Raw genomic sequence first — 22,713 nt, forward strand, 5'->3', positions numbered from 1 at the left:
GGCAGGGGAAGTAGGGGTTGAGTTTGTAAATACATTGTTAGAAAACCTTAAAAACAAGTGAGAAATTAATAGACTTTCATGTTGGAAATACACAAGGCGTACCTTTTAGGGCCATCTTTAAATTTATTTAAAAAATAAGGGGGGGATTAGATAAAAAATAATGGGACATAAAACAAAAGTGACAGAGATGAGCCATTACATCAATAGATATTATTCTGAAAACAAAGTGTAACACAACATTTTAAAATTATATCAAAAGCTAGTAATTAAGAGTGAGATCCATTTTAGAAACAATGAAATGTTCCATAGGAATGTTAATTGATAGGCCAAGTGAAGAGGAGCAAATCAAACAACACTTTGATAAAACATGGAAATTCCTGGTGGCTTTAACATAAAAGGCATAATGAAGATAGCCTAGAACTCATGGAACTTCCAGTCAAGATGGCAGTGTAGGTAGGCATGGCTCACTTCTTCATGCAACCTCATCAAAAGTACAAGTAAAATATAAAACAACCATCACTCAGACCTGTCAGAAATCAAACTGAATAGAAGTCTGACAACTACAGAATTAAAGAAACCACATCCATCCGGACTGAGCCAGCAAGGTAGTACCATTTCTAAGACTCCATCACCCTGGCTAATGCTGCTTTGGAGATCCCTAGAGAGTCCACCCCACCTAACTTACAAGTCCACTCGAGCTGCTTTTCCATACGAATGGCTAGTTTGGGCTCACTCTTCACCACTTCCTAAATCCTATTAAAAGAAAATAACAGATGGTCTTAGTGAGTCCCAGGCCCACACTAGCAGCAGCCAGCCTAGGTTCACAGATTGGCTTTCCCTGGGATTCTCCGAGCCCAGCACAAGTAGCAGCCATCTCAGATTGCTTCATAGCTCAGGAAGGTTGGCCCTGGGCAAAACACAGGTGGGGGCTGACCTTGGCCTGTACCACCTGGGAACCCCAGGACCAGTGGACCCAGTGGACAGCTATAGACCACATTGGAGCAACACCACCCTGCCCCTGAACAGCTGATCCTCCATGGAGGGCAGAAGTTTGTGGTCAGTGGTCACAACCAATACTTGTAGCTGACTGGGTAAACCCCTCCCATTGATCTGCCAACAGTAGTCAAGGCTCAAGTACAAGATGAGGGTGTACTCAGCTCACACGAATGGTGCACCTCGAGTACCCAGCTTGGGTGATGAAGAGAAAGCCACAGTGGAATAGCCCTCATACACACTAGAATTGCTAAAAAAAAAAAAAAAAGAAGGCAAAGTACCACCAGACCTTATAGGACACCTACTACATTAGGCCATACTACCAAGACAGAGTCAAAGCAGCTCTACCTAATACATAGAAACAAACACAGGGAAGCCGCTAAAATAAGGAGACAAAGAAACATGGCCCAAATGAAAGAACAGATCAAAATTCCAGGAGAACTAAACAAAATGGAGATAAGCAAACTATCAGATGCAGAGTTCAAAACACTACAAGGATGCTCAAGGGTCCTGGCTGGTGTAGCTGGTGTAGCTCAGTGGATTAAGTGCAGGCTGGGAACCAAAGGATCACCATTTCAATTCCCAGTCAGGGCACAAGCCTAGGTTGTGGGTCAGGTCCCCAGTAGGGGCCATGTCAGGCAACCACACATTGCTGTTTCTCTCTCCCTCCCTTCCCCTCTCTCTTTAAAAAAATGAAAGAAAAAAAAAGGATGTTCAAGGAACTTAGTGAGCCCCATAAAAAAGGTCCAATCAGAAACGAAGGATACACTAATTGAAATAAAGAAAAAGTTAAAGGGAAACAGTAGTTGAGTGTATGAAGCTGAGCATCAAATCAATGATTTGGAACAAGAAGCAAAAAACAGCCAAATAGATTAACAAGAAGAAAAAAGAATCCAAAAATTGAGGATAGTATAAGCAGCCTCTGATACAACTTCAAGGAATCCAACATTAGCATCATAGGGGTGCCAGAATAGGAGAAAGAGCAAGAAATGGGAAATCTACTTGAAAAATAATGAAAGAAAACTTCCCTAATTTGGTGAAGGAAATAGACGTGCAAGTCCAGGGAGCACAGAGAGTCCCACACAAGATGGATGCAAAGAGGCCCACTCCAAGACACATCATAATCAAAATGCCAAAGGTTAAAGATAAAGAGAGAATCTTAAAAGCAGCAAGAGAAAATAGTTACCTACAGGAGAGTTCCCATAAAACTGTCAACTGATTTCTCAAAAGAAACTTTGCAGGCTAGAAGGGGTTGGTAAGAAATATTCAAAGTCATGAAAAGCAGGGACCTACAGCCAAGATTGCTCTACCCAGCAAAGCTGTCATTTTGAATGGAAGGACAGATAAAGTGCTTCCCAGACCAAAAAAAAAAAAACACTAAAGGAGTTCATCATCACCAGATCATTATTATATGAAATGTTAAAAGGACTTGTTTAAGAAAAACAAGATTAAAACTATGAACAATAAAATGGCAGTAAGTACATAACTATCAATTGGATCTAAAAACAAACTAAGCAAACAAGAAGAACAGAGACAGAATCATGGGTACAGAGAGTGTTTTGACAGTTGCCAGATGGGAGGGGGCTATTGGAGAATGAGTGAAGAAGTGAGGGGATTAAGGAATACAAAAAGGGCCTGGCTGGTGTGGTTCAGTGGGTTGATTGCCAGCCTGTGGACTAAAGGGTCACCAGTTCAGTTCCCAGTTGCATCTCATGCCCGGATTGTAGGCCGGGTCCCTAGCTGGGGAGGTGTGAGAGGCAACCAACTGATATATCTGCCACACGTTGATGTTTCTCTCCCTCTCTCTCCTTCCCTTTCTGTCTCTAAAATAAATAAAATCTTTTAAAAATGCTTAAAAAATAAGTACAAATAGGTAGTTACAGAATAGCCATGAGGATGTAAAAAGTACAGTATAGGAAATAGAGAAACCAAAGGTTAGAGATAAAGAGAGAATCTTAAAAGCAAGAGAAAAGAAGTTAGTTACTTACACGCATGACCCATCGACATAAACAAAGGGGTGAGGATGGCCCGAGGGAGTGCAGGGCGCTGAGTGGAGGGGGGCACAGGGGGAGAGTCAGACAATTATAATAGTATAACTTGAAAAGTAAAAAACAGAATATCAAGAAAAGGAGAAAAAATAATTCATGATAATCCCTCCTACAAGGACGCCAGTGACAAACTGGTTACTCATTAATGCAGAAAGCATTAAGATTAGTCACTGTACAAGAAAATTTGAAATGTGCTCTGAAATCTTTATTTATGAAAGAAACGTGAGATTTTCCTAATTTTACAGCAATCCTAAAATTTATATTACATTTATATATTGCCACTACTGAATTATCATTCTTTTTTTCTCTAAGAAAATGGTGTTACCAACTCTGTGTCACATGAAGAGGTAATCATAGACTATGCAGCCAAAAAAATCAAGGAAATAAATACAGAGGTGTGTCAGGCAGCTAATTAATAAAAAATATTAGGTTATTTGTGATTTTCTGATGTTCATATTATTTGTCAGCTTTTATAACTTGTAATTTATTATGCTCTTTTCTTTGTCTAAACATTCACTCTTATGCCTATTTTTACATTTGTAACTTTGTGTTCCTTTTATTTAAGAGGACATGCAAAACTGTATAAGCTTCAGGCCCAAAAACCCAGACCCATGTCAAGCGCAGTTGAAGGCAGGACACCCGCACGGAAGGCAGGAGGGTGAGGTGAGTGAGGCATGTGGCACGTGCTCACACGCGCTCACACGACCTCTTCTGCTCCCTGAGCCATCGGGCTGCTGAGCTGGGCCTTTATTTCCAAGTCATGCGTGTGGAAGAATCTTCTCTAGGGAATTTTACCTGCCCAGGAGAAAAGACTAGATACACACATCGGGGTTCCCTCAAAACTGCTTGGCCAGGTCACCCTACACAACAGACGGGCGTTATTCACGTACTCACAGCTTCTAGTCAGCTGTTTTGTCCCCCGTCGTATATGTGAGCAGATTACCAAGAATTACCACACATCCAAGGGAAGTATTTAGCATGAAAAATGAAGACCAAAACAGCAAAAAGCCACTGGGAGGGAAACAGACTACAAAGAAAGGAGAAACGTTTGTGAAGCTGTCATTAAGATCCTCAGATAAGGCATCCATGAAATAAAAACAATACCATAAAAAAACATTCTGAAAAATAAAAAGAGCTCTCAGAAATTAAAAACTCGTGAGACATATTAGAAGATAAAGAAGCATTGAAAAATAGAAAATTAGAGGACAAGCCAAAGAGGGCCAGCATCAAAATTGTAAGAATTTCGGAAGAAACAGAAAGTGGGGGTAAGGGATCAACAATGACAAAATTTTGTGTGTGTTTTTTTAAAGATTTTTATTTATTTATTTATTTTTAGAGGGGAAGGAGAGAGGGAGAGAAACATCAATGTATGGTTGCCTTTTTGTGCATCCCCTGCTGGCAGTTAGCCTGCAAGGAACCGGTTTGCAACCCAGGCATGTGCCCTGACTGGGAATCGAACTGCGATCGTCTGGTTCACAGGCCCGCGCTCAATCCACTGAGCTACGCCAGCCAGGGCTTTGTTTCTAATCTCAGAACGAAAGATTATAAATTGCCAGATTTTCGAAAGAGTCCTATTGAGGACCCCAGCACAACGGATGAAATTAGGTCCCTAAGGCACATGAACATACAAACTGAGAAGCTTGCATAAAGAGAACAAACAGCAGGTCATGTCCGAAGGGTGGAAATCACAGCGGTGCTGGGGAGTGAGGCGCCAGTGAAGCAGTGCCTTCGAGACAAAGAAATCGCATGCAGCCTCTTATTCTCTACCCAGTCAAACTAACCAGTGTGGCGGCAGACTAAAAAGTGTGTTAGTAAGCAGAGATTAAAAAATTCCCACACACTTTTTCTCCACCCAAATGAAGAGTAACCCCTCCCCCCAAAAAAAGAAAGACACAGAATCCAGATATCATATCAAAATTCCTGGGCGTGGGGAAGGAACCTCTGTGAGGAAGGTGAAGGGGGGGTCCTAGGAGGCCCACTGCCCACTGCGGTGGGGGCGATCCGCTCAGGCTGGAGCAGGCCAGGGTGGCAACAATAGAATACCTGATAGAAATGGATGCATGGGGAGGAAATTTAGACAGCTGAGATAGAATTAGGGGAAATACATGAAAAATCAAGCATGCGAAAGAAAAGTGGCAGTTATACATTGTAATGAAAACAAAAATGATGCAGGTATATATTGCTATGTAACAAATTGCCCCACGATTTAGTGTTTCAAACCAATACTAGTTTCCATTGGCCAGGAATTTCAGAGTGGTAGTCTGGCTTGGGACCTCTGAGAGTTGCAATTTCAGTGTGCATCAGCCAGAACTGCAGTCTTCTGAGTGCCTGGCTGAGCTGCAGAGTCTGCAGGCTGCCGAGTGCAGAAGGAAAGTACATCCCATTATGCTCCTAATAGTTTACTTAGTGTTGCCCTCGCCAAGTCATAACAGAACTGTCCTGAGAGGAAGGGGTTGCAAATGTGCCTTTATGTTACAGAACTGGAGACCATGAAGAGGTTTCTTTGCTTAGTTAAATCTTCCTCTTCCAAAATAAAAAGTTAGTAGCTAGTGCCTAAAACCTAATGCACAGGAGGCAGCAATAAAAGCATTTTTAAGCCCTGGCTGGTGTAGCTCAGTGGATTGAGCGCGGGCCTGCGATCCACACGATTGAGGTTGCATTCCCAGTCAGGACACATGCTTGGGTTGTAGGCTAGTACCCAGCAGGGGACTCACGAGAGGCAACCATACATTGATATTTCTCTCCTCTCCTTCCCTTTCCCTCTAAAAAAGATAAATAAATAAAATAAAAGATTTTTTTTTAAAAAAGCATTTTTATGTGGAGACAGGAAGGTGCAGACCAAAAACCCTGCTCCTCTCAGACATGAGACTCGGGGGCCTAGAGCCTCATACTCTGCTTAACGGAGCCCGGTGCCTCATTCAGCTACTCACATGTCTAAATTTGGTAAAGGTAAGACTTAGATGAATAAAAGGAAATCATGAAAGGAATAGAGTAACAAAGGTGGATTTCTATGTTGAGGTGGAAGGGGCAGGTCTCTCCCAGTATGACATCAAAAGAAGGAATTGGAAGGAAAAGAGAAATTCGCTGGATTTGACTTCATACTCGGCAGAAGTTTCTGTACCTTAAACACACACAACGTCCAAAGGGAAAAGGCAAACCCCAAGCCAGGAAAAGTCCCGATAAACAGGCCAAATGGCTGGTGGTAAAATGTTAACTATTTCCATCTTTTAAAAAATGCAAACTGTTTCGGTCTGTCCCTAGGGCAATTGGCAAATAGATCAAAACCATGAGCACATGTATATCCTTTGGCCCGGCAATTTCAACCCGAAGAATTTACCCCAGGTGACCAGTGCTTGGTGTGCACAGAGACTGTACTGTTAGAGTTTTTTGTTTAGAATGTGAGAGAAAAATTCAAAACAGTTGAAGTGACCACCAGTAAGTAATGTGGGTTATGAAAATAAAACGAGTGGTACAGGTGTGTAACGGAGCGCTAGGTTGCTCTCAGAAATCAGGCCGGTAAAAACTATACTGGTGTGTAAAACATGGCATGTTTCCTCTGGTTTTAGATGTATGTATATGTGCATGTATACATGTGGACATGTGTACACACTGAAGTTCAGGTTATTAGTGTTTATTTTCTTTGGGAGTGTGTGTTTGTTACTTGTGTGTTTCAGTGTTTTCCATGTTTTTGGCACTGGTCAGGTGTTATTTTTGTAGTCGAAAAGAAAACTAAAAGAATTTTTTTAGTTTATTTGAAAAATACAGAAAGTACAAAGAAGAAAACAGTGATCATACTCTCACCACCTAGAGTTAACCACTACTGACATTAAGCGAATTTGCTTCGTTTTTTTTCCTTCCTGCAAATTTTTGAAATCTAACTAACTCCAAAATAATAACCTTGGTTATCCTTTGGATAGGAGACTGGACTGTTTTGGGTCCCCCCTCTTTTCTCTCTTTTATACTTTCCTGTGTTTCTTAAGTTGTCTCTAACAAGCATTCATAGTTCCTTAAAATACACACAGCTGGCCCTTTGCACCCTCGGTCTCGCATCCGGGGGCTCGGTCAGCCGCGTGTTGACAGCAGCATCCACGCTGGGAAGCTGCGGACAGAGGGCCGCTGTTCTGTGCCACGGTATCTGAGGGACTTTCGCATCTGCAGACTTGGTGTCTGCAGGGAATCCTGGACCCCATCCCCGCCGCCCCCGCCGGGTACCCAGAGACAACTGTATGACAAATTTGTGTGAGCAAGTATTAAACTATTAGAGAACTGGACAGGGCGTCAGGGCCCCAGCAGTGCGTTCCTGGTTCTGGGGTGAGCCAGCAGAGTGGCCCTGGGCTAGTCACCGGACCTCTCCAGATCTGCTTTCTCATCTGCAAAAAGAGTGTTAAACGGGGGAGATTTCTATGGTAACTTCCAATTCTAAAAATACTGTGGTTCTAAATTAAGATTGAGAAAGAGTCTGTGGTTCCACCAACAATGGACTCTGAGTTCCTCATTTCTTGGTCCCTGCCCTGTAGTGTGAGGCTCCGAGTTAAAATCCTGGCAAAGGCCACTCCGAGACGTCTTTAGCACCCTCACCCTGCCCCCGTGTTTTTGGATTGGAGATTTGGTTTAGAACTGACTTTGCAGATGAGCTGAAAGGACCATCTATTCCAACTCCTCAGTGTTAGGGCTTAAAAACTGAGCTCCGGAGAGACTGCCCTTTGTTCAGGTCACAGAACTAGTCAGAGGCTGAGACCAGGTTTTCTGGTTCCGGTCCAGATCTTTTTACACCACCACACGCTTTGTGCAAAACAGGATCAGTCTTTGCAACGCCACCTGGGCCTCATTTGCACTGTCACCAAAATGGTCCTTGAGGGCAGTTGTTCACTGTCCAAAACCGTCATGTCGGTCTACTGTAATCTGATTTGGGGGCATGGAACTGGGGGCCCAGGGAAGGGACCAAGGAACTCATCTATCCTTAACCTTCCTCGTTAGGTCTGGGAAAGGGAAATAGCAATTTTGTTTTTTCTTCCCTTTTCAGTTCCAGAGCTTACCTTTCCCCCTGGTAATTATATAGCCAGAGATGATTTGTTTATAGAAGCCACGTGAATCAGCCAGTCCTGAAAGGGTTAACACTGCCAAATTATGGGGTAGGTTAACAATAAACAGGATGTCCTCCAGAAATTAAATTTAAACCACTGTGACTCAGGCGGGCCCGTCCTCTAACCAGATCGCTGTCTGGGGTTATTATCGGTGGCTAATTATACCACTAGGTTTAGCAACAGTGTTGGTCAGTTTGGGCCAAGAGAAGCCAGGCTCCGGGAGGAGAAGGTGTGGAGGGGCAGGTGCAGCCCTGGGAGCGGGAGGTTTGAATGGAAGAGACTGGGAGTAGGGAGAGCAGAGCGGTGGTCCAAGCTGCACCGCGTGGCTCCTACTGGAGCCCTCTCCCTGAACCAACCGCAGGGGCGCCCACCTCACCTCTCCCTGGGGGAGGGGACGTGAAGTCCNTGGTCAGTTTGGGCCAAGAGAAGCCAGGCTCCGGGAGGAGAAGGTGTGGAGGGGCAGGTGCAGCCCTGGGAGCGGGAGGTTTGAATGGAAGAGACTGGGAGTAGGGAGAGCAGAGCGGTGGTCCAAGCTGCACCGCGTGGCTCCTACTGGAGCCCTCTCCCTGAACCGACCAAAGGGGCGCCCACCTCACCTCTCCCTGGGGGAGGGGACGTGAAGTCCACTGTCCGTAGATGGTTGCACACACTGCCTCCCAGCCTGGCCACACTGCTTTTCTTCCCAGAATTGTAGAATCATAAAATGCTGAGCACCTTAAGGAAGTTTCCGGATCATCCAGCTCAACTCTCTTGCTTCACTGAGTGGGAAGTTAAGGCGAGGGCAGAGGTTGCCTGCCAAGGGCAGCCCGCTCCGTGTAGAGGAGGGAGGGTTGCTGCTGCTCAGGCAGCGACTCCCCTGCCCATCCCTGCCCTTACCCCAAGCTGCCTTCCTTTTCTAAGTGGGGAGCCTGAGGTTCAGGGCCCCCTGGCAAGTTCATGGCAGACTGGGGCTGGACTTCATGTTCTTCTAGGAGTTGGGGGCATTTGGTTTCTGTCAGTTCTCATGGGAAACAGCCCAGCCTGGCTGGTCCTTAGTGCCCCTGCAATTTGTCCCCTCTCCCCAGCCTTAGAGGCAGCCCTGCAGAGCCACAGTCTGTCCCTCTGTGGAGAAGCAGTGAGGCACCTAATATAGATATGTGGTTCTTAGGGTGTTTTTAAAGATGTTTTGAAGGATAGCAACGATCCAAGCAAGCCTGTAGTTTCTGACCTTGCAGCCCCTTGAGACACAAGTTACGGGGACTGTTATTTGTGCAGCGCCTCCCCGTCCCTGCCCTCCCCTTTGCAGTGCATTTAAACATCAGGCTGTCGGGAGAGGTGCTCGGGGCTCCGGGGCTCCGTCTGACACTGCGCATGGAAGGACGATGGTCCTCGACCCACCAGGCACATGGTACAACTGTATTTCATCAGTTTCGTTTGGACATATCCCCATTTCTCCTAACACCCCTCTTTGTCTCTATCTTACAGGATTCCTTTCAAGATTGGGCAGCCCAAGAAACAGATTGTCCCAAAGACAGTGAGTAGCCCTGTTCTTTCCTCCTGAGACTCCGTTCTGTCTCACACAGCCTTCCCTGAGAACTGGAGCTTTGACCCGACCCCTTACAGAGCTGGGAAAGCAGAACCTGGGCTTCATCTTTCTGGGTTGTGTGCCTCTGGAACTTCATGTGGACGGGGCTTGCAGGGGCCTCCTGTCCTGGGATATGGGCCTTCTTCAGCGCAGCCGGGGTGGGTGGAAGAGGCAGGTTCCTCAGGGGAGAAGGAACACGCTGCTCCTGACAGCTCGTCTCTGGGATCAGTCTGAGCGATCCTAAGGGGGAGCCTGAAACAGCAACTCTGGCCAAGGACACATCCCAGGCCTCTATCTCAGGCCTGTGAACAACCAAGAAGCTTCTCAGGGTCCATTTGTCTCCGCTGCTAAACGCATTCCTGGCCAGGACCCAGAGCCGCTCAGCACCCGGGCGGGGGGGGGGGGCAGTGGGGGGGTGAGGCGGTGGGATCACTGAATCCTTCCTCCTGTGAGCTCACAGTTTTTGTCCCTATTTTAGCTCCAAAATGGGAGAGGAAGAGAATCATAGATTCTTAGAAGGCTAGAACTGGAAGCCCTCAGAGACCTAGTGCAGCCCCCTGCTGTTCCCTGTGAGGACCCAGGCAGTGGAGTGATGGTGACTTTCTGAGGTTGGGAGAAGCTCATGCTGACAGCTGGAGTCAGACCTCCAGGTAGAGCCTCTGTCCAGTGTGTGCTGTGTGGCTTCCTGCTGCCTCACTCAGGTGAAGTCTCCCAAGGCTAGGGATTCTGGCAGAGAATGGCCACTCCAGCCCCCTCCCCCACAGCTCTGAGCGAGGCCCTTGGTTTTCACGTGGGAGGCCATAACTGTCAACCGTCTCTGGACGTGCTGGCTCCAGGAAGCCAAGGGGAGGCCTTTGACAGTCCCTGCAGCCCGGGTGCTTCTCCTTGTCTTAACGACCTCATCCCAGGACTCAGGACTTGGCTCAGCACCCAGAACTGCAGGAAAGATAGAGCTTCAGAAGTTGGTGGAGAGGGGGGTTCAGCAAACATCTGGCCAATGGCTCTGTCTCTGACTAGTCCAAAGTTAGGTCACTTAAAAGGAAATGGGCTCGTGTTAAAGGGCCCTCCCCCTTTTCCAGGCAAAGGCTGGCCTCGGACAGACTCTGAGTTTGCCTCCCAGGCCGTGGCTCACCATCTGTGGAAGCTCTCAGCTTGAAGCGCAAAGAATCTGGGCGTGCAAGTGTTGGGCTCCAGCCGGCTACAGGAAGTGGGAAGGTGTGGCTTTGGGTCTCCAGAGTTTAATCCAGGGCAGATCTGAAAGGGAAGTGGTTTTGAAAAGGGTCTTTTATTCCCAACATTCACTACCAAAAAACCAAAACAAACAAACAAAAACCCCTCCCTACCCCCCCCCCCATCCCTTGCGGGGATGGTCTTGTTCTCCACAGAGAAGTATAGCCCAGAATACAGTTTCTAGCTGCTTTGCCAGAGTCTGTTGATGGGAAGGTCTGTGGGTGTTTTCGTCTAGGAGTGGCAGGGCCTCCCCTGGGAAGGGCAGATGCAGGCTAAGGAAACACTCTGCGCCTGTGCGGGCCTCTGTGGGCCCGTGGCGCCCTCGCCCCTTCCTCGCAGTGGCCTCTCCTGGGGTGAAACTGGGATCCTCTCACTGGGGCACCCACTCCCCTCACAGACTGGGCATCAAGGAGTGAGTGAGAAGGGGGTTGGGAAGTCCCCCTGCCTGGATTCCCATCCTGGCTCCGGCATGCTGTCTGGGCCTTCGGCAAGCTCCCTACCCTCCCTGAGGCCCAGCTTTCTCCCTTGTGTAGTGAGGGTGACTCCAGGTCCTATGTCGTGGATGTCTGATGAGTCTCCCATGAGGTGAGGCACCTGAAGCACTTCTCACAGTGTCTGGCACATATGGAGGCTTCAGTGAACACTAACTATGTTGCAGGAAGAGTCGATGTGATAACCCACCAAGAACTCCACCGGCAGCTGGATTCCCCAGGGCAGTGAAGTGTAGGCCAGAAGAGAGGCGTTGCTCCCTCAACTCCCAGGTGGCACTGAAGTGTCTGCAGCAAGACCCTACCTTTTCTTTTCTTTTTTTAAATATTTTATTTATTTATTTTTAGAGGGGAAGGGAAGGAGAGGAGAGAAATATCAATATATGGTTGCCCCTCGTGAGTCCCCTGCTGGGAACTGGCCTGCAACCCAGGCATGTGGCCTGACTGGGAATTGAACCACGATCGTGTGGTTCACAGGCCTGCGCTCAATCCACTGAGCTACACCAGCCAGGCGTAAGACCCTACCTTTTCAGAGGCTCCTTCTCCACTTCACAAGCCTCTACTGGCCCCACAACCAGGCCAGGGCTGGGTGGTCGCCTCAGTGTCTTCGTACCTGCCCCCAGCAGTGGGGGCGCACTCTTTTGGCCCAGGCACTTTCAGGGAGTCAAGCAGACAGGGCCACAGTTATGGGGCTATTGGAAGTCACTGCACCCTGTCATGGGAAGAAGCGTTCATGTTATCTTCAGGGAGTTTCAAGAGGTTTTTGGCTCAAGGCTGCCAACCGTCGGACACAAAGAAAGCACTGTGTCTGCGGCTGCCCTCTTGGCTCTCCCGCACCCAGACCATTCACGCAGATGCGGCCCTGTCACAGCGCTGGCTGGAGCAGCCTGCTCTCTGTGGGGGTCAGCCAGTGGGGCCTCCCTCTCCCACCCTCTGCTTGGTTCCATCTACTCTCACAGTCCCATAAAGTAGCTGGGGCCTTGGATCAGAGGAAGCTGCGCCTCCCACCATAGCCTGGGGGGCTGGGAGAGCTCTCAGAGGCAGGGTGCCCCTGGGCCTCACACCCAGAGGGAAGCACCCACTTTGATCCCTAACTAGGTGGGTGCTATGTGGAGGCAGGCAGAGTCCCACCACGCTGGGCCTTCATGTGAGGAAGGTTTCCATGGGCAAGATGAGGGCCGTCAGCCTCATTGCGGTCCTGTTGTAGCGTGCCACAAGCAGCTGCCTTCGCCAAGCAGCCTCACGGAGGGCTTCTCAGTTGGCCGCCTGCTCACTTCACTGGGAGGGTGGGTTTCGGTGGGGACTCAGCCTGTTCACTCAGTGAACAAGTACCTGCGCCTGCAAGGTGCCAGCCGACCTTAGCACTGGAGAGAGAGCTAAGCCGCACAGCGCCCCCACCCCCTGAGCCTGCTAGGATGTGGTGGGGGGTGCAGGGAGCAGCCAAGGGGCGTCTGGCCCGACTCTCCCGGCGCTAACCTCGCCAGCCACCACCAGCTCTGACCCGCTCTCAGTTGTGCACATGTGTTTCCACTCACATTGTTGACTGCGGTCCAGCTGCCTTTTTGGCAGAGCATCAAGCATTCAAAGATGTTCAGATCTTCTGAGTTGGCGCCTTCTCTTGGAATGGATAGACCATGGAGTGAGAGCCCAGGCCGTCCCTTCATTCCCCATCTGAGGGGCTAGTCCTGGTGGTGTCCCCTTGGCTCTGTCCCCAGTGGAGGAGAGTTCTTGGGACTGTGGGCTACAGAAGCAGCCCACACCTGGCTACCAGGACAGAGGACGAGTAGCATTCGTGACCTTCTCTTAGACTGTCAGGTGGCCTTGAGGGACATAAAGTAGAAGGGCCAAGCTCATTCCACCACGCTTTTCACCTTCCAGTGTGAGACCTGGAGTTTCTCATCAACCGGAACAGCCCAGCCCAGCTGGAGCCCTGCAGCCTCCTCTGCAAGTCTAAGCAGCCCCAGCCAGGAGGGCCAGGTGCTCTCCCGAGTCCCACCCACACCGGTGCGCCCCGGGGGTTGCGACAGAGGCCGGCCCAGGCCTCCCCTCTCAGAACACCTGCGCTGTGGTCTTGATCTCTAGGAGAGCTGCGTCCTGGCCAAGACCTCCTTCATTTCAATTTCATCTTTTTGGAGAAAAAGACTCTGCTCACATCCCACACAGTGAGAAAGGAGATTTCCCATGAGGAGGAAGGCCCAGTACAGGCCCCCAGAAATAGGACTCCAGGCTTCGCTGAAATTAGGGGCATCCTTGCCACTTCTCCTCTCCGCCAGAGGGCCCCATGCCAGTCTGCACCCCCAGACTGCTCTGGTCCTCTCAGCACCCCAGTGTGGAGGGGGAGCGGCGGTACCGCCCACAGGCAGGTTCCCTGCCCTGCGCTCCACATACACCCCTATGAATCCTCGGAACCAGCAGGTGAAGGGGACAGCGTTGCCCCGTTTCTTTGTCAGCCCCTGAAACTGACATGGGGTGAGGCTAAATGTTTGACAAGGCAGGAAATTGAAGTGTTAGGTGATGCTCTACAGTTAGTATCAAGTTCATGTCGTAGCCCATCCCTACCCGCTCCTCTCCCCACTGTCCTTCCTCTCAGCACTGTGGGAGAAAGGTCCAGGCCTGCGGCGGGCTGCCTTTGAAGGGCCCCCTGCTCCAGAACAGGTCTCCCCTTTGCTCATTCCAACACATCGCTCATTCCCACAGTCCAACACGTCGCACTCGGCCCGGAGGCCTTCGAGGCCTCCAGCTGTGACTGATCCCTGCCGACTGTAACCCCCTGTGCTGGGAACACTTTAGATGCTTATCCAGTCCATATGCTTTAGTGGGATTGGATTTGGAATTTTTCCTTAAGAGTAGCTTTTGGTGGACTGTAAGGAAGGAGGTGATGAAAACGTTGAGTCCCTAGATGGAGGGGCAGGTCTGCTCTTGGCACAAGGTTCAAAATGCTAGGGTGGCAGAGTAAAGGAAAGACCGCTGTTTCTGCTTCCGAATTCTCCAGTTCAAATGAGGAAGGCAGCGCGCTGTTGTGCCCCGGGGGCCTCAGCTGAGTCGGTCCTCACCGCTCTCTCACTGTAGTAGCGCCCTCAGCCTCCACAGGGCTTCCCAGGGGTTGCAGTGGTGTGTGTGTGGGGGGGGTCATCCCCCAGGGCTGTATTTCTGTTACTCATCAGGGACTCCCTAGCACTTGGCAGAATGCATTGCACTTAATAGGTGCTCCTTAAATGTTTGTGGAATGAATGAATGCACTTTATTATTTTTTTATCCTTACCCGAGGGCATTTTTTTCATTGCTTTTAGAGACAGAGGAAAGGATGGAGGAGGAAGGAAGTGAGAAACATTGATTAGTTGCCTCCCCTGCACACCTGGGGTGGGGATCGAACGCACAACCCTTCAGTTACGGTTACGGGATGATGCCCCAACCACCTGAGCCACAACAGCTAGAGCTGAATGAATGCAGTTTAAAACAAGTAATAAAAGGCCTGAACTAGGAGTCTGAGTTCTGGCCTTGTTTTGCCACTCACTTGTCCTGAATCCTTACATCAACCACATCCCTTTTGTGGGCTTCATTCCCTCACATATCATGTGAGGTATCGGCCCCAAGTAATGTCCTGCTAGTATGTGACTGTGCTGAGCGCACCCACATCCAAGCGTGGTGTACGAGCATGATGGGGTTTAGAATGCTCTCCTACAGGGCACTTTCGATGGTAGGGCCTGCGGTGAAGAGCAGCGTGGCTTTGACGGTTAGTGTGACTATAGATTTCCACTCCCTGACCTCAGCCTGTAACCTGAGGGACAGTCAGGACTTAGGGGTCGCACTGGCAGGGGTCTCGGGCGCAGCCCAGAAGTCGTCTTCTTAGGTCATAGCTTTAATACCTCAGCAAACGCCTTTCCCCTCTTGGGGGCGTGACAGTTCAGAGCACAGGCCTGGGTGCTTGGCTGCTTGTAGTAGTGTGACCATGCACAGTGACCTCTGTCCCTGTGACCTCCTCAGTGGGGAGGGCTGCGGGTGCACCTGCCCCCGGCAGAGTTGGCGGTGAGGAGGTGAAGACGGCCCTGCAAACCTGTGTGGCACACTCAGTGAGTGGAGTCGGTTTCACTTCCCAGAGCTCCTCAAGCCTGGGGCTCCCCTTCTGGGGCTGTCCTAGAAGGGATGGAAGGGGAAGCCTCCTGCCTGCCCTCCTGTCCCTCTCCTTTAGGCTCTCAGCTGTCAATCACTTCACAGGCCTCTGGCCTGAGGCCGTTGCTGAGGCCCAGTTCCCAGACTGGGAAGTTCAGCCACGGAAGTGCAAGTCACTCTCTGGACTTCACCTGACGTGGAGGTGGCAGAATTAAGTCCAGGACTCACAGTTTGGTTTAAATATGTTGGGCATCGGGGAAATCTGATAACTAACTAATCAGAAACTTAGCCTGGCTGGAGTCAGTAGTTCTGGTATCTGTGTTTGGTATATCCCAGCTCACAGAGTGGAGACACGTGATCTTTCTCGATCTACCCCGAAGCTAGCAGGGTGTACGACCTGTGACGGTGGAGGTGACTTGCCCAGGCCTTGCCTCAGAACTGCTGAGTGGCAGAGACAGAACTGAAATCCATATCCCACCCTTTTCCTCTACCCCCCAGGGCCGCCCTGGCCGAGTGCCAGTCCCAGGCTGAGCAGCTCACCTGTGGTGGGAGAGGTGGGCGAGGAGGGTGAGGACAGGGAGCGTGGCCCCACGCCTCCCTCCCCACGGTGGGAGAGCTTAGCCTCAGCCTGCTGGTAATCCGCTGGTACTTGCCTGGCTGGCACATCTGGGAGGCCAGCCTCTCGCCCTCACTAGACACTTAATTAGTTTGGGAACACAGGGTACTGTACCGCTGGTGACCTGCTGGCGCCTGCAGGGCCGGGGTGGTGTTTCTGTCCATGGGGGAAGGTGTGCAGGAGTGTCAGGAGGCTGGCAGGTTTTTTCCAGTGCGTTGCCATTTCTCCGTTGATCTAGGTGTCGCTCTCATTGCAGGTGGAAAGAGACTTTGAAAGGGAGTATGGAAAGCTGCAGCAGTGAGTGTCACAGCCCGGGGGGGCGGGGGGGGGGCTGCTGGGGTCAGAGAGGGTGGGACCGTCTCACTGCCCACAAAGTTTCATCCTCTGGCCCCTCACCACCCTGGGGTCCAAAGGCAGCTCAGCTTACCACCTTCCACAAATTGTTCCTCAGCTGGTAGCTGTATGATAGTTGTGAACTCGTAACCTTTGGGTACTTTGCCTCATGCAGAGCTTGTAGTGACCGTTTGGTCAGTGGGAAGGGCCCAAGGAGGGGCCCCTTGTCCTCCTGGCAGGCATTTCAGAGAATCAGGTTGGGCTTCCCTCGGGTCACTGGGAAGAAAGAGCCAAAGCCAGTTGGCAAGGCCAGGTACCAGCCCTTGGCCCTGCCTTGCAGGCTGGAAGACCAGACCAGGAGGCTGCAGAAGGACATGAAGAAGAGCACCGACGCCGACCTGGGTAGGTGGCCCGCCCGCAGGCCGGACGGGCTGGGCACAGGTGGGTGCCCTCCTCCCTCAGCCACCTCAGGGCTGGCTTGAAGTGAGTGCACTTCATCGATGTCCAGCACATGTCCCTGAGATGAGAAGTGTCCCAAGGTCACTCTTCATGGAGCGGATCCCTACGCACCCCTTCCCTGGGCACAGCCAGGTGACGTGCTGGCTCCTGTGGTCTGTGCCACAGAGCCCTGGGCAGTGCGCTCTGAGGACACGGGCGCGTTGGAACATGACAGCCCTCCTGGCCCTGGCAGCTGCAAACTATGTGTGCTGCAAGCCAAGGGGCTGCTTTTGGAGACCGTCTGTTACTTGTTTTGAAGTTAGTTCTGAGTTACCTGGATGGCATCTTTATCATCCCCCACTGTCTTTCTAGTACAGGCTGTGACCTGTTGTTTCCTTTCTTACTCGTGTATATCGTTGAAACCAGGAGTTGCCTAGTTACAGCAAACTGGCCTCCTTTTGTCAATAAAGTTTTATCGGAACACAGCCACATCCATTCTTTAGGTGTCGTCTGTGGCAAAGTTGAATCGTGGCAACAGGAACCATGCGGCCTGAAAGCCCACAGTCCGGGCTCCCTGGCGCCTCACAGTAGCCTGCCCCTGCTGTAGCGAGCTGTGCCACTCTCGGCCCCCACGCCACGCGGCACCCCTGCCACGTGGACAGGTGTTCTGAGATGCGTAGTCCTGGATTCCAGACTTACCAACCTAGAACTTTGCAGCTAGACATCCACATTTCTCACGGCTTCCCATCCAGATGAGCTTGTTACAACCCAGAGTTGGGAACATTGTCACTGCCCACAGGTAAAGGTGACTGAAACATTATCCAGAGCAGCGTCAGGTGGTCGGAAATGAGCATTATGCAGTGAGGACTAGCATCTGGTACTCTGTGGCACTTGGTAGGTTGTGTGGCCTCTGGCCGTGGGTGCAGGTTACCTGGGCACAGGCCCTGGACTGAGGGATGACAGGGAGCCCTAGCAACAAGGCCTGGAAGCCAGTCCCTTCACAAGGTCCCTGAGCTCTGACTTTTTACAGCCATGTCCAAATCTGCTGTGAAGGTGTCCTTGGATTTGCTCTCCAACCCCCTCTGTGAGCAAGACCAGGACTTTCTGAACATGATAACCGCCCTGGACACGGCCATGAAGCGGATGGATGCCTTCAACCAGGAAAAGGTGACAGGGTCTGGGTCTCCCCTTCTTGTGGCTCTGTCTGGAGGGACCCCTATGTAAAGGACTCAGGCCTTGCTCAGGGCACCCTCAGCCCCCAAGGCCCGCATACCCGTACTCAAGCTCCTGTGAGCTCTTCCTGGTGGACCTGCTCGCTGTGGCCCCCATGAGCTCACATCACTCCAGTGAGGCCATGACTGGCCGCCCTGCTGAGCAAGGCCACTGTTGGCCTTGGCAGATAGATAGCAGTGGGCAGGCGAAGGGTTTTCCGGGGACAAGGATAGGGCGCTCCTGTTGCCCTCCAGCTTCCTGGTCCCCATCTCTGCCTCACCCGGCTCACTTAGGGTGCCCACCTCACCTGTGCTGCCCTGATCCTTTCCCTGCCTGTCAGGTCCCCTTTCTGTCCTTGGGAACTGGAGCTTCCCCCTCAGGGAGAGTCTGGCTTCCCCAGGTTTTGATGTCATTGGGTTTTTCTTTTGACAGGTGAACCAGATTCAGAAGACAGTGATTGAACCCTTGAAGAAGTGAGTGGAGGTCACCGGGGCCCCGGGGCTCGGGGAACTAGGTCAGGGCCCTTACCCGCCTGCAGACTGGGTTCCCCTTCCAGCAGCCTGTCCTCAGACATGGGGGTGACAGGGAGCGCAGTGGGGTGGCAGCTCCATGTCCTGTGGCCCTAGGGTTGACACTCCTGGTAGCTGTAGGACACCTGTGACCCTGCAAGCCGCGGCCATTGCTCCAGTGGCCATTCTACCATTTTCCCTTTGTCCCTGGTGGTAGACTGGCGGGGCCAGAGCGTGCTGAGTTAAGTCAGCAAGGCTCGTGGCCAGCCCTCTGTGGAGTCAGACGAGGCCTTTCATCCCCCAGCCGGACGGGGGGAGCAGCTGCCCGAAGCACTCGGCTTCTGAAATGTGGGGGAGGCTGCACATGGGTAAGGGTGCGGCCACCGGGTCCCGCCTGGGGAGACTCCTAACTCGTGACCTGTAAGGGTCAGAAGTTCTGTCAGGCAGGCTCTGGGCAGCGATCAGACGGCCTATTCCCCAGGCCCCCTAAGGGTGGGCATTGCCTTGAAGCTTCCAAATCACTTCGTCTCTTCCCCGGCCTCTCCCAGGCAGCCTCTGACCTGGAAAGGCCCGCTCAGCCGGCAGCTGCACTTGATTACCTCTCCGTGGGGGGCCCTGGCCGCGGCCTCACCGGGCCCAGGCACCGAGGCTCTGCTGATCACTGTGAGGCTGGGTCAAGGCCCGGAGGGAGATGAGAGAGCAGGTTTGACCTCCGCCCCAGTGCTGGGGCTGTGGAGCCCCCCCTGCACTGCCCAGGGCTAAGGGGTGAGCATCTGGAGAGTTCTGCCTCAGTCGAGCTGCCTGGAGGCTCTGCCACGGCGGGAGGCAGAATCTGGCACAGGAGGGATTTCTCCCTGCACCCCTGCTCCTTCCCTGGGCCCAGGCCCTAACTGTGCTGGCCCTGGGTCACAGGGTCGTGAGCACAGCAGCCAGGCTCCAACGAGGCAACCCAGGGCTCGAAGCATTCTGACTCAGGTCTCCAGGACCAAGGGTTCGGAGCTGGCTGGAAAGCACCAAAGGCAGAGCAGACCCCACTCACAGGGGCCTCTGGAGCTGCAACAAAAGCTGAGTGGACACCCATGGCTGGCAGAGCTGGGCAGGGGACACCGGCTCAGAAGACTGGGACACTGGCTCTCGTCTTGATTTCACAACCAACAAAGCAGCCTTGAAATCTGATGCTGGGCTTCAGAAGCCAAGTGCGGAGAAATCCCGGCTGCTTCCCACCACCCAGCAGCCCCACCACCTGCCAGGAAGGTGGGTGAGTGGCAGAGGGGGCGGGCACCATCTCCGCAGCGGATCCTCTGACCTCCACATGAGCCCGGGGCCTGCCCGCTGCCTGGGCTGGCTGCCGTGCATCCTCGGCCAACACGCGATCTCCCGACCACAGAAAACCGGCGCTGCCTGTTGCCTCCTCTTGCCAGGAGAGAAGCTCCCAGGGACCCCAGCACCGGAAACAGGAAACTGCAGCTTTCCTGTCCTCTGATGAAGAACGTTGCCACATGGCCACCCCACCGCCCCCAGCCTCCCCCCAGGGGGCTCGGCCTCTAATCCCCCAGTCCCTGGGCTGCGTTCACATGGTCGGATGGGGATGCTTTCAATTTCCCTTTCCTGGTGGGTGGAAGATGCCGGCTGTGTGGGCACAGATTGAGGAATGGCAGGCATTCCCCACCGGGACCGGCTGCTCCCAGCCCACCGCCCAGCCGGCCTCTATCTGCCTCCCCCTTTCCCTCCTCCTCCTCTCACTGCCTTCACCCCAGGCTTACCCAAGGGAGAGAGTTTACTGTTGAACCTTAGGACAGGCAAGAAGTGGGCAGTCGCTATGGGCAGAGCCTCAGCGAGTCCGTGGTGGGGGCCCAGCCCCATCCTCCCGTCTGAGGATAGACAGAGCTTAGGCGCCATGATCTAGTGCAGAAGCCAGGCCAGTGTCAGGAGGAGGTGGGCCACTAGGACTCCTGCCAAGGAAGGCAGTGTGGTGCAGCGGAGCGGGGAAGTGCTAGATGAGCAGTCCCGGTCTGCCCTGACCCAGCCCGTGACCTTGGCCAGGGCCTGGTCCTCAGAGTTCATTTTCCCGCCTAAGGAAAGGGAGCACCGCCCCCCCACCAACTCTCGTAGCTGCACAGCCGGTGGGCCCAGGGGAGGTGTGCAGAACCGAAATGGCAAGCCAAGCCTCACTTGCAGTGCCCGGATTCCCCTGGGGCCCCAGCAGAGGGACTCCCTGTTCCCCTCACTTCTGATGGCCGGGGAGGGGGAGCGGGTCGCTGAGTAGAGAGCCTGGCAGCCCCACCTTGGCTCTGTGGTGGCCTGCCTGGTGAAAGTGCGGACTTCACACCTCAGGGAGAGCTGGGCGCCCCCTTGCCAGGTGAGCCATCAGGTACCTCTGTGGAGCCCCTAGGGGCACGTCTGGAAGGACCCAGGCCCTGGGGACCAGCCCATGCTCAACTTCACCTCCGTGCTAACTTACCTCCACTGATCTGAAGGTGGAGAAAAGCAGTAAAGCACCACACATGGGGAAGGGGATCCTGCTGCCAGATGAGGCCCTCCCCTCGCACAGCATTGCACTGTTTACACACCCGACGTGTGGGGCTGGCAAAGTCCGTTCTGGTGCCTCAGAGTAGACAGTGGGGAGGTGGGGCCTCAGTGGGCAGCAACCCAGAGTCAGGACTGCAGAGTACCCCACCACCACACGTCTTGTCGGCCACTCAGAATATACCGTCTGATCTTCCCTGCCTGACCCTGGTGTCTCCACTTTACTATGACAACAGCAACACCCGCCCGTACCCCTGAGGCATCCCCAGGCCGGGGCCAAAGCCACCTGAGTGCAGGTGATCGGTGGGCCGTGTACAGTGAAGTTAGTCAGCTGGGCCTTCGGTGGCCTCGTGGTTTGACTGAGGGGTGCTGCTGGGGGAGGCGGAAGTTACCAGGCGAAGGAAGCGTTTTCCTGGAGGGTCTAACCAACAGTGAGCAACTGCCGCCACAGCACCTCTTCCTCACAGAGGGCAGGAGGCTGAGGTGGCATCCTGTGGGCACGGTCACTGAGGTCGCCTGGCAGCACGTGGAAATCTGGAACCGCTGGATCCACGCCTTGCTCATCGTGGACAGCAGAGGCCCAGGCGCCGGGGCCATCCAGGCAGCAGGCTGCTTCTCACAAGAGAACCAGGGTGACTGCTGGTGGCCCTTGGTCCAGTTGGCGTGGACAGTGAGATGGTGTGATGGCTTCTCGGGCCTAGTGGACCTGCTGCCTCTCGACTGCTGGTTGCACTCCTCCCAGGAGGGGAAGGGGGGCAGGAGGGGGCAGGCCCCCCAGCAGCAGGGACCCCAGCAGAGCAGCCACCTGGGGCGGGAGCAGTATGCGCGCAGCTCCTCTCAAGGGGCTCACCTGCTCAGACCTACCCCAGGGACCCTGCGTCCTGAGGTGGCCAGTCCCCCAGCCAGTGCGCTTGGCACCCAGGAGGCCTCCATCTTCTGCCTGGCAGAACAGTCCTTCAGAAACATCAGCTTGATTGCTGGGCGAAGGGGCATGTGGCTGAGGCTTCAGAGACATTTGCATGGGCTTATCCGCTTCGCATTTCCAGTTAGAGGTGAGCCCGTTGCGGATACCCAGTAAGTGAGAAAGACTCACTTTAGTCCCCTTTCTCATCAGAATCAGCTGCCCAGGTCTAAAGTTTTGTTTGGAGCTGTTGCTACTTTGGTCAAGTTCATATTCTGCATTCCCTGGCAGAAGTGTTCGTTGCTCATATGATATGTACTCTTGATTTGTTGAAGCTTTTTTTTTTTTAAGATTTTATTTATTTACTTTTAGAGAGAGGGGCCGGAAGGGAGAAAGAGGAAGAGAAACATCAATGTGTGGTTGGTTGCCTCTCACACGGCCCCCACTGGGGATCTGGCCTGTAACCCAGGCACATGCCCTTGACTGGAATCGAACTGGCTACCCTTTTGGTTCACAGGCTATTGTTCAATCCACTGAGCCACACCAGCCAGAGCTGTTGAGGCTTTTAAAAATTAGATTGATGGTCATGTTCTCTTGAGAGCCCAACTTGGAAATTACTCTCCATGTGGTATGTGAATTACCTAAAGGCAAGCCATGAGCT

At 52.4% G+C, this 22,713-nt stretch overlaps 1 protein-coding gene across 1 annotated transcript in view; it reads left to right on the forward strand.

Annotated features, from left to right (window-relative positions):
* BIN3 (bridging integrator 3) overlaps positions 1–22,713 on the forward strand; it is a 42,453-nt gene that overhangs the window by 14,792 nt on the left and 4,948 nt on the right. Inside the window, exons 2-6 of the mRNA XM_037028935.1 lie at positions 9,590–9,638; positions 16,390–16,430; positions 16,807–16,868; positions 17,935–18,071; positions 18,549–18,589. Of these exons, the coding sequence (XP_036884830.1) occupies positions 9,590–9,638; positions 16,390–16,430; positions 16,807–16,868; positions 17,935–18,071; positions 18,549–18,589 (330 nt within the window). The remainder of the gene's footprint in view (positions 1–9,589; positions 9,639–16,389; positions 16,431–16,806; positions 16,869–17,934; positions 18,072–18,548; positions 18,590–22,713) is intronic.

The sequence above is a fragment of the Sturnira hondurensis genome, unplaced genomic scaffold (assembly GCF_014824575.4).
Source record: "Sturnira hondurensis isolate 20B ecotype Veracruz unplaced genomic scaffold, ASM1482457v3 Scaffold0020119, whole genome shotgun sequence".
Taxonomy (NCBI): Eukaryota; Metazoa; Chordata; class Mammalia; order Chiroptera; family Phyllostomidae; genus Sturnira; species Sturnira hondurensis.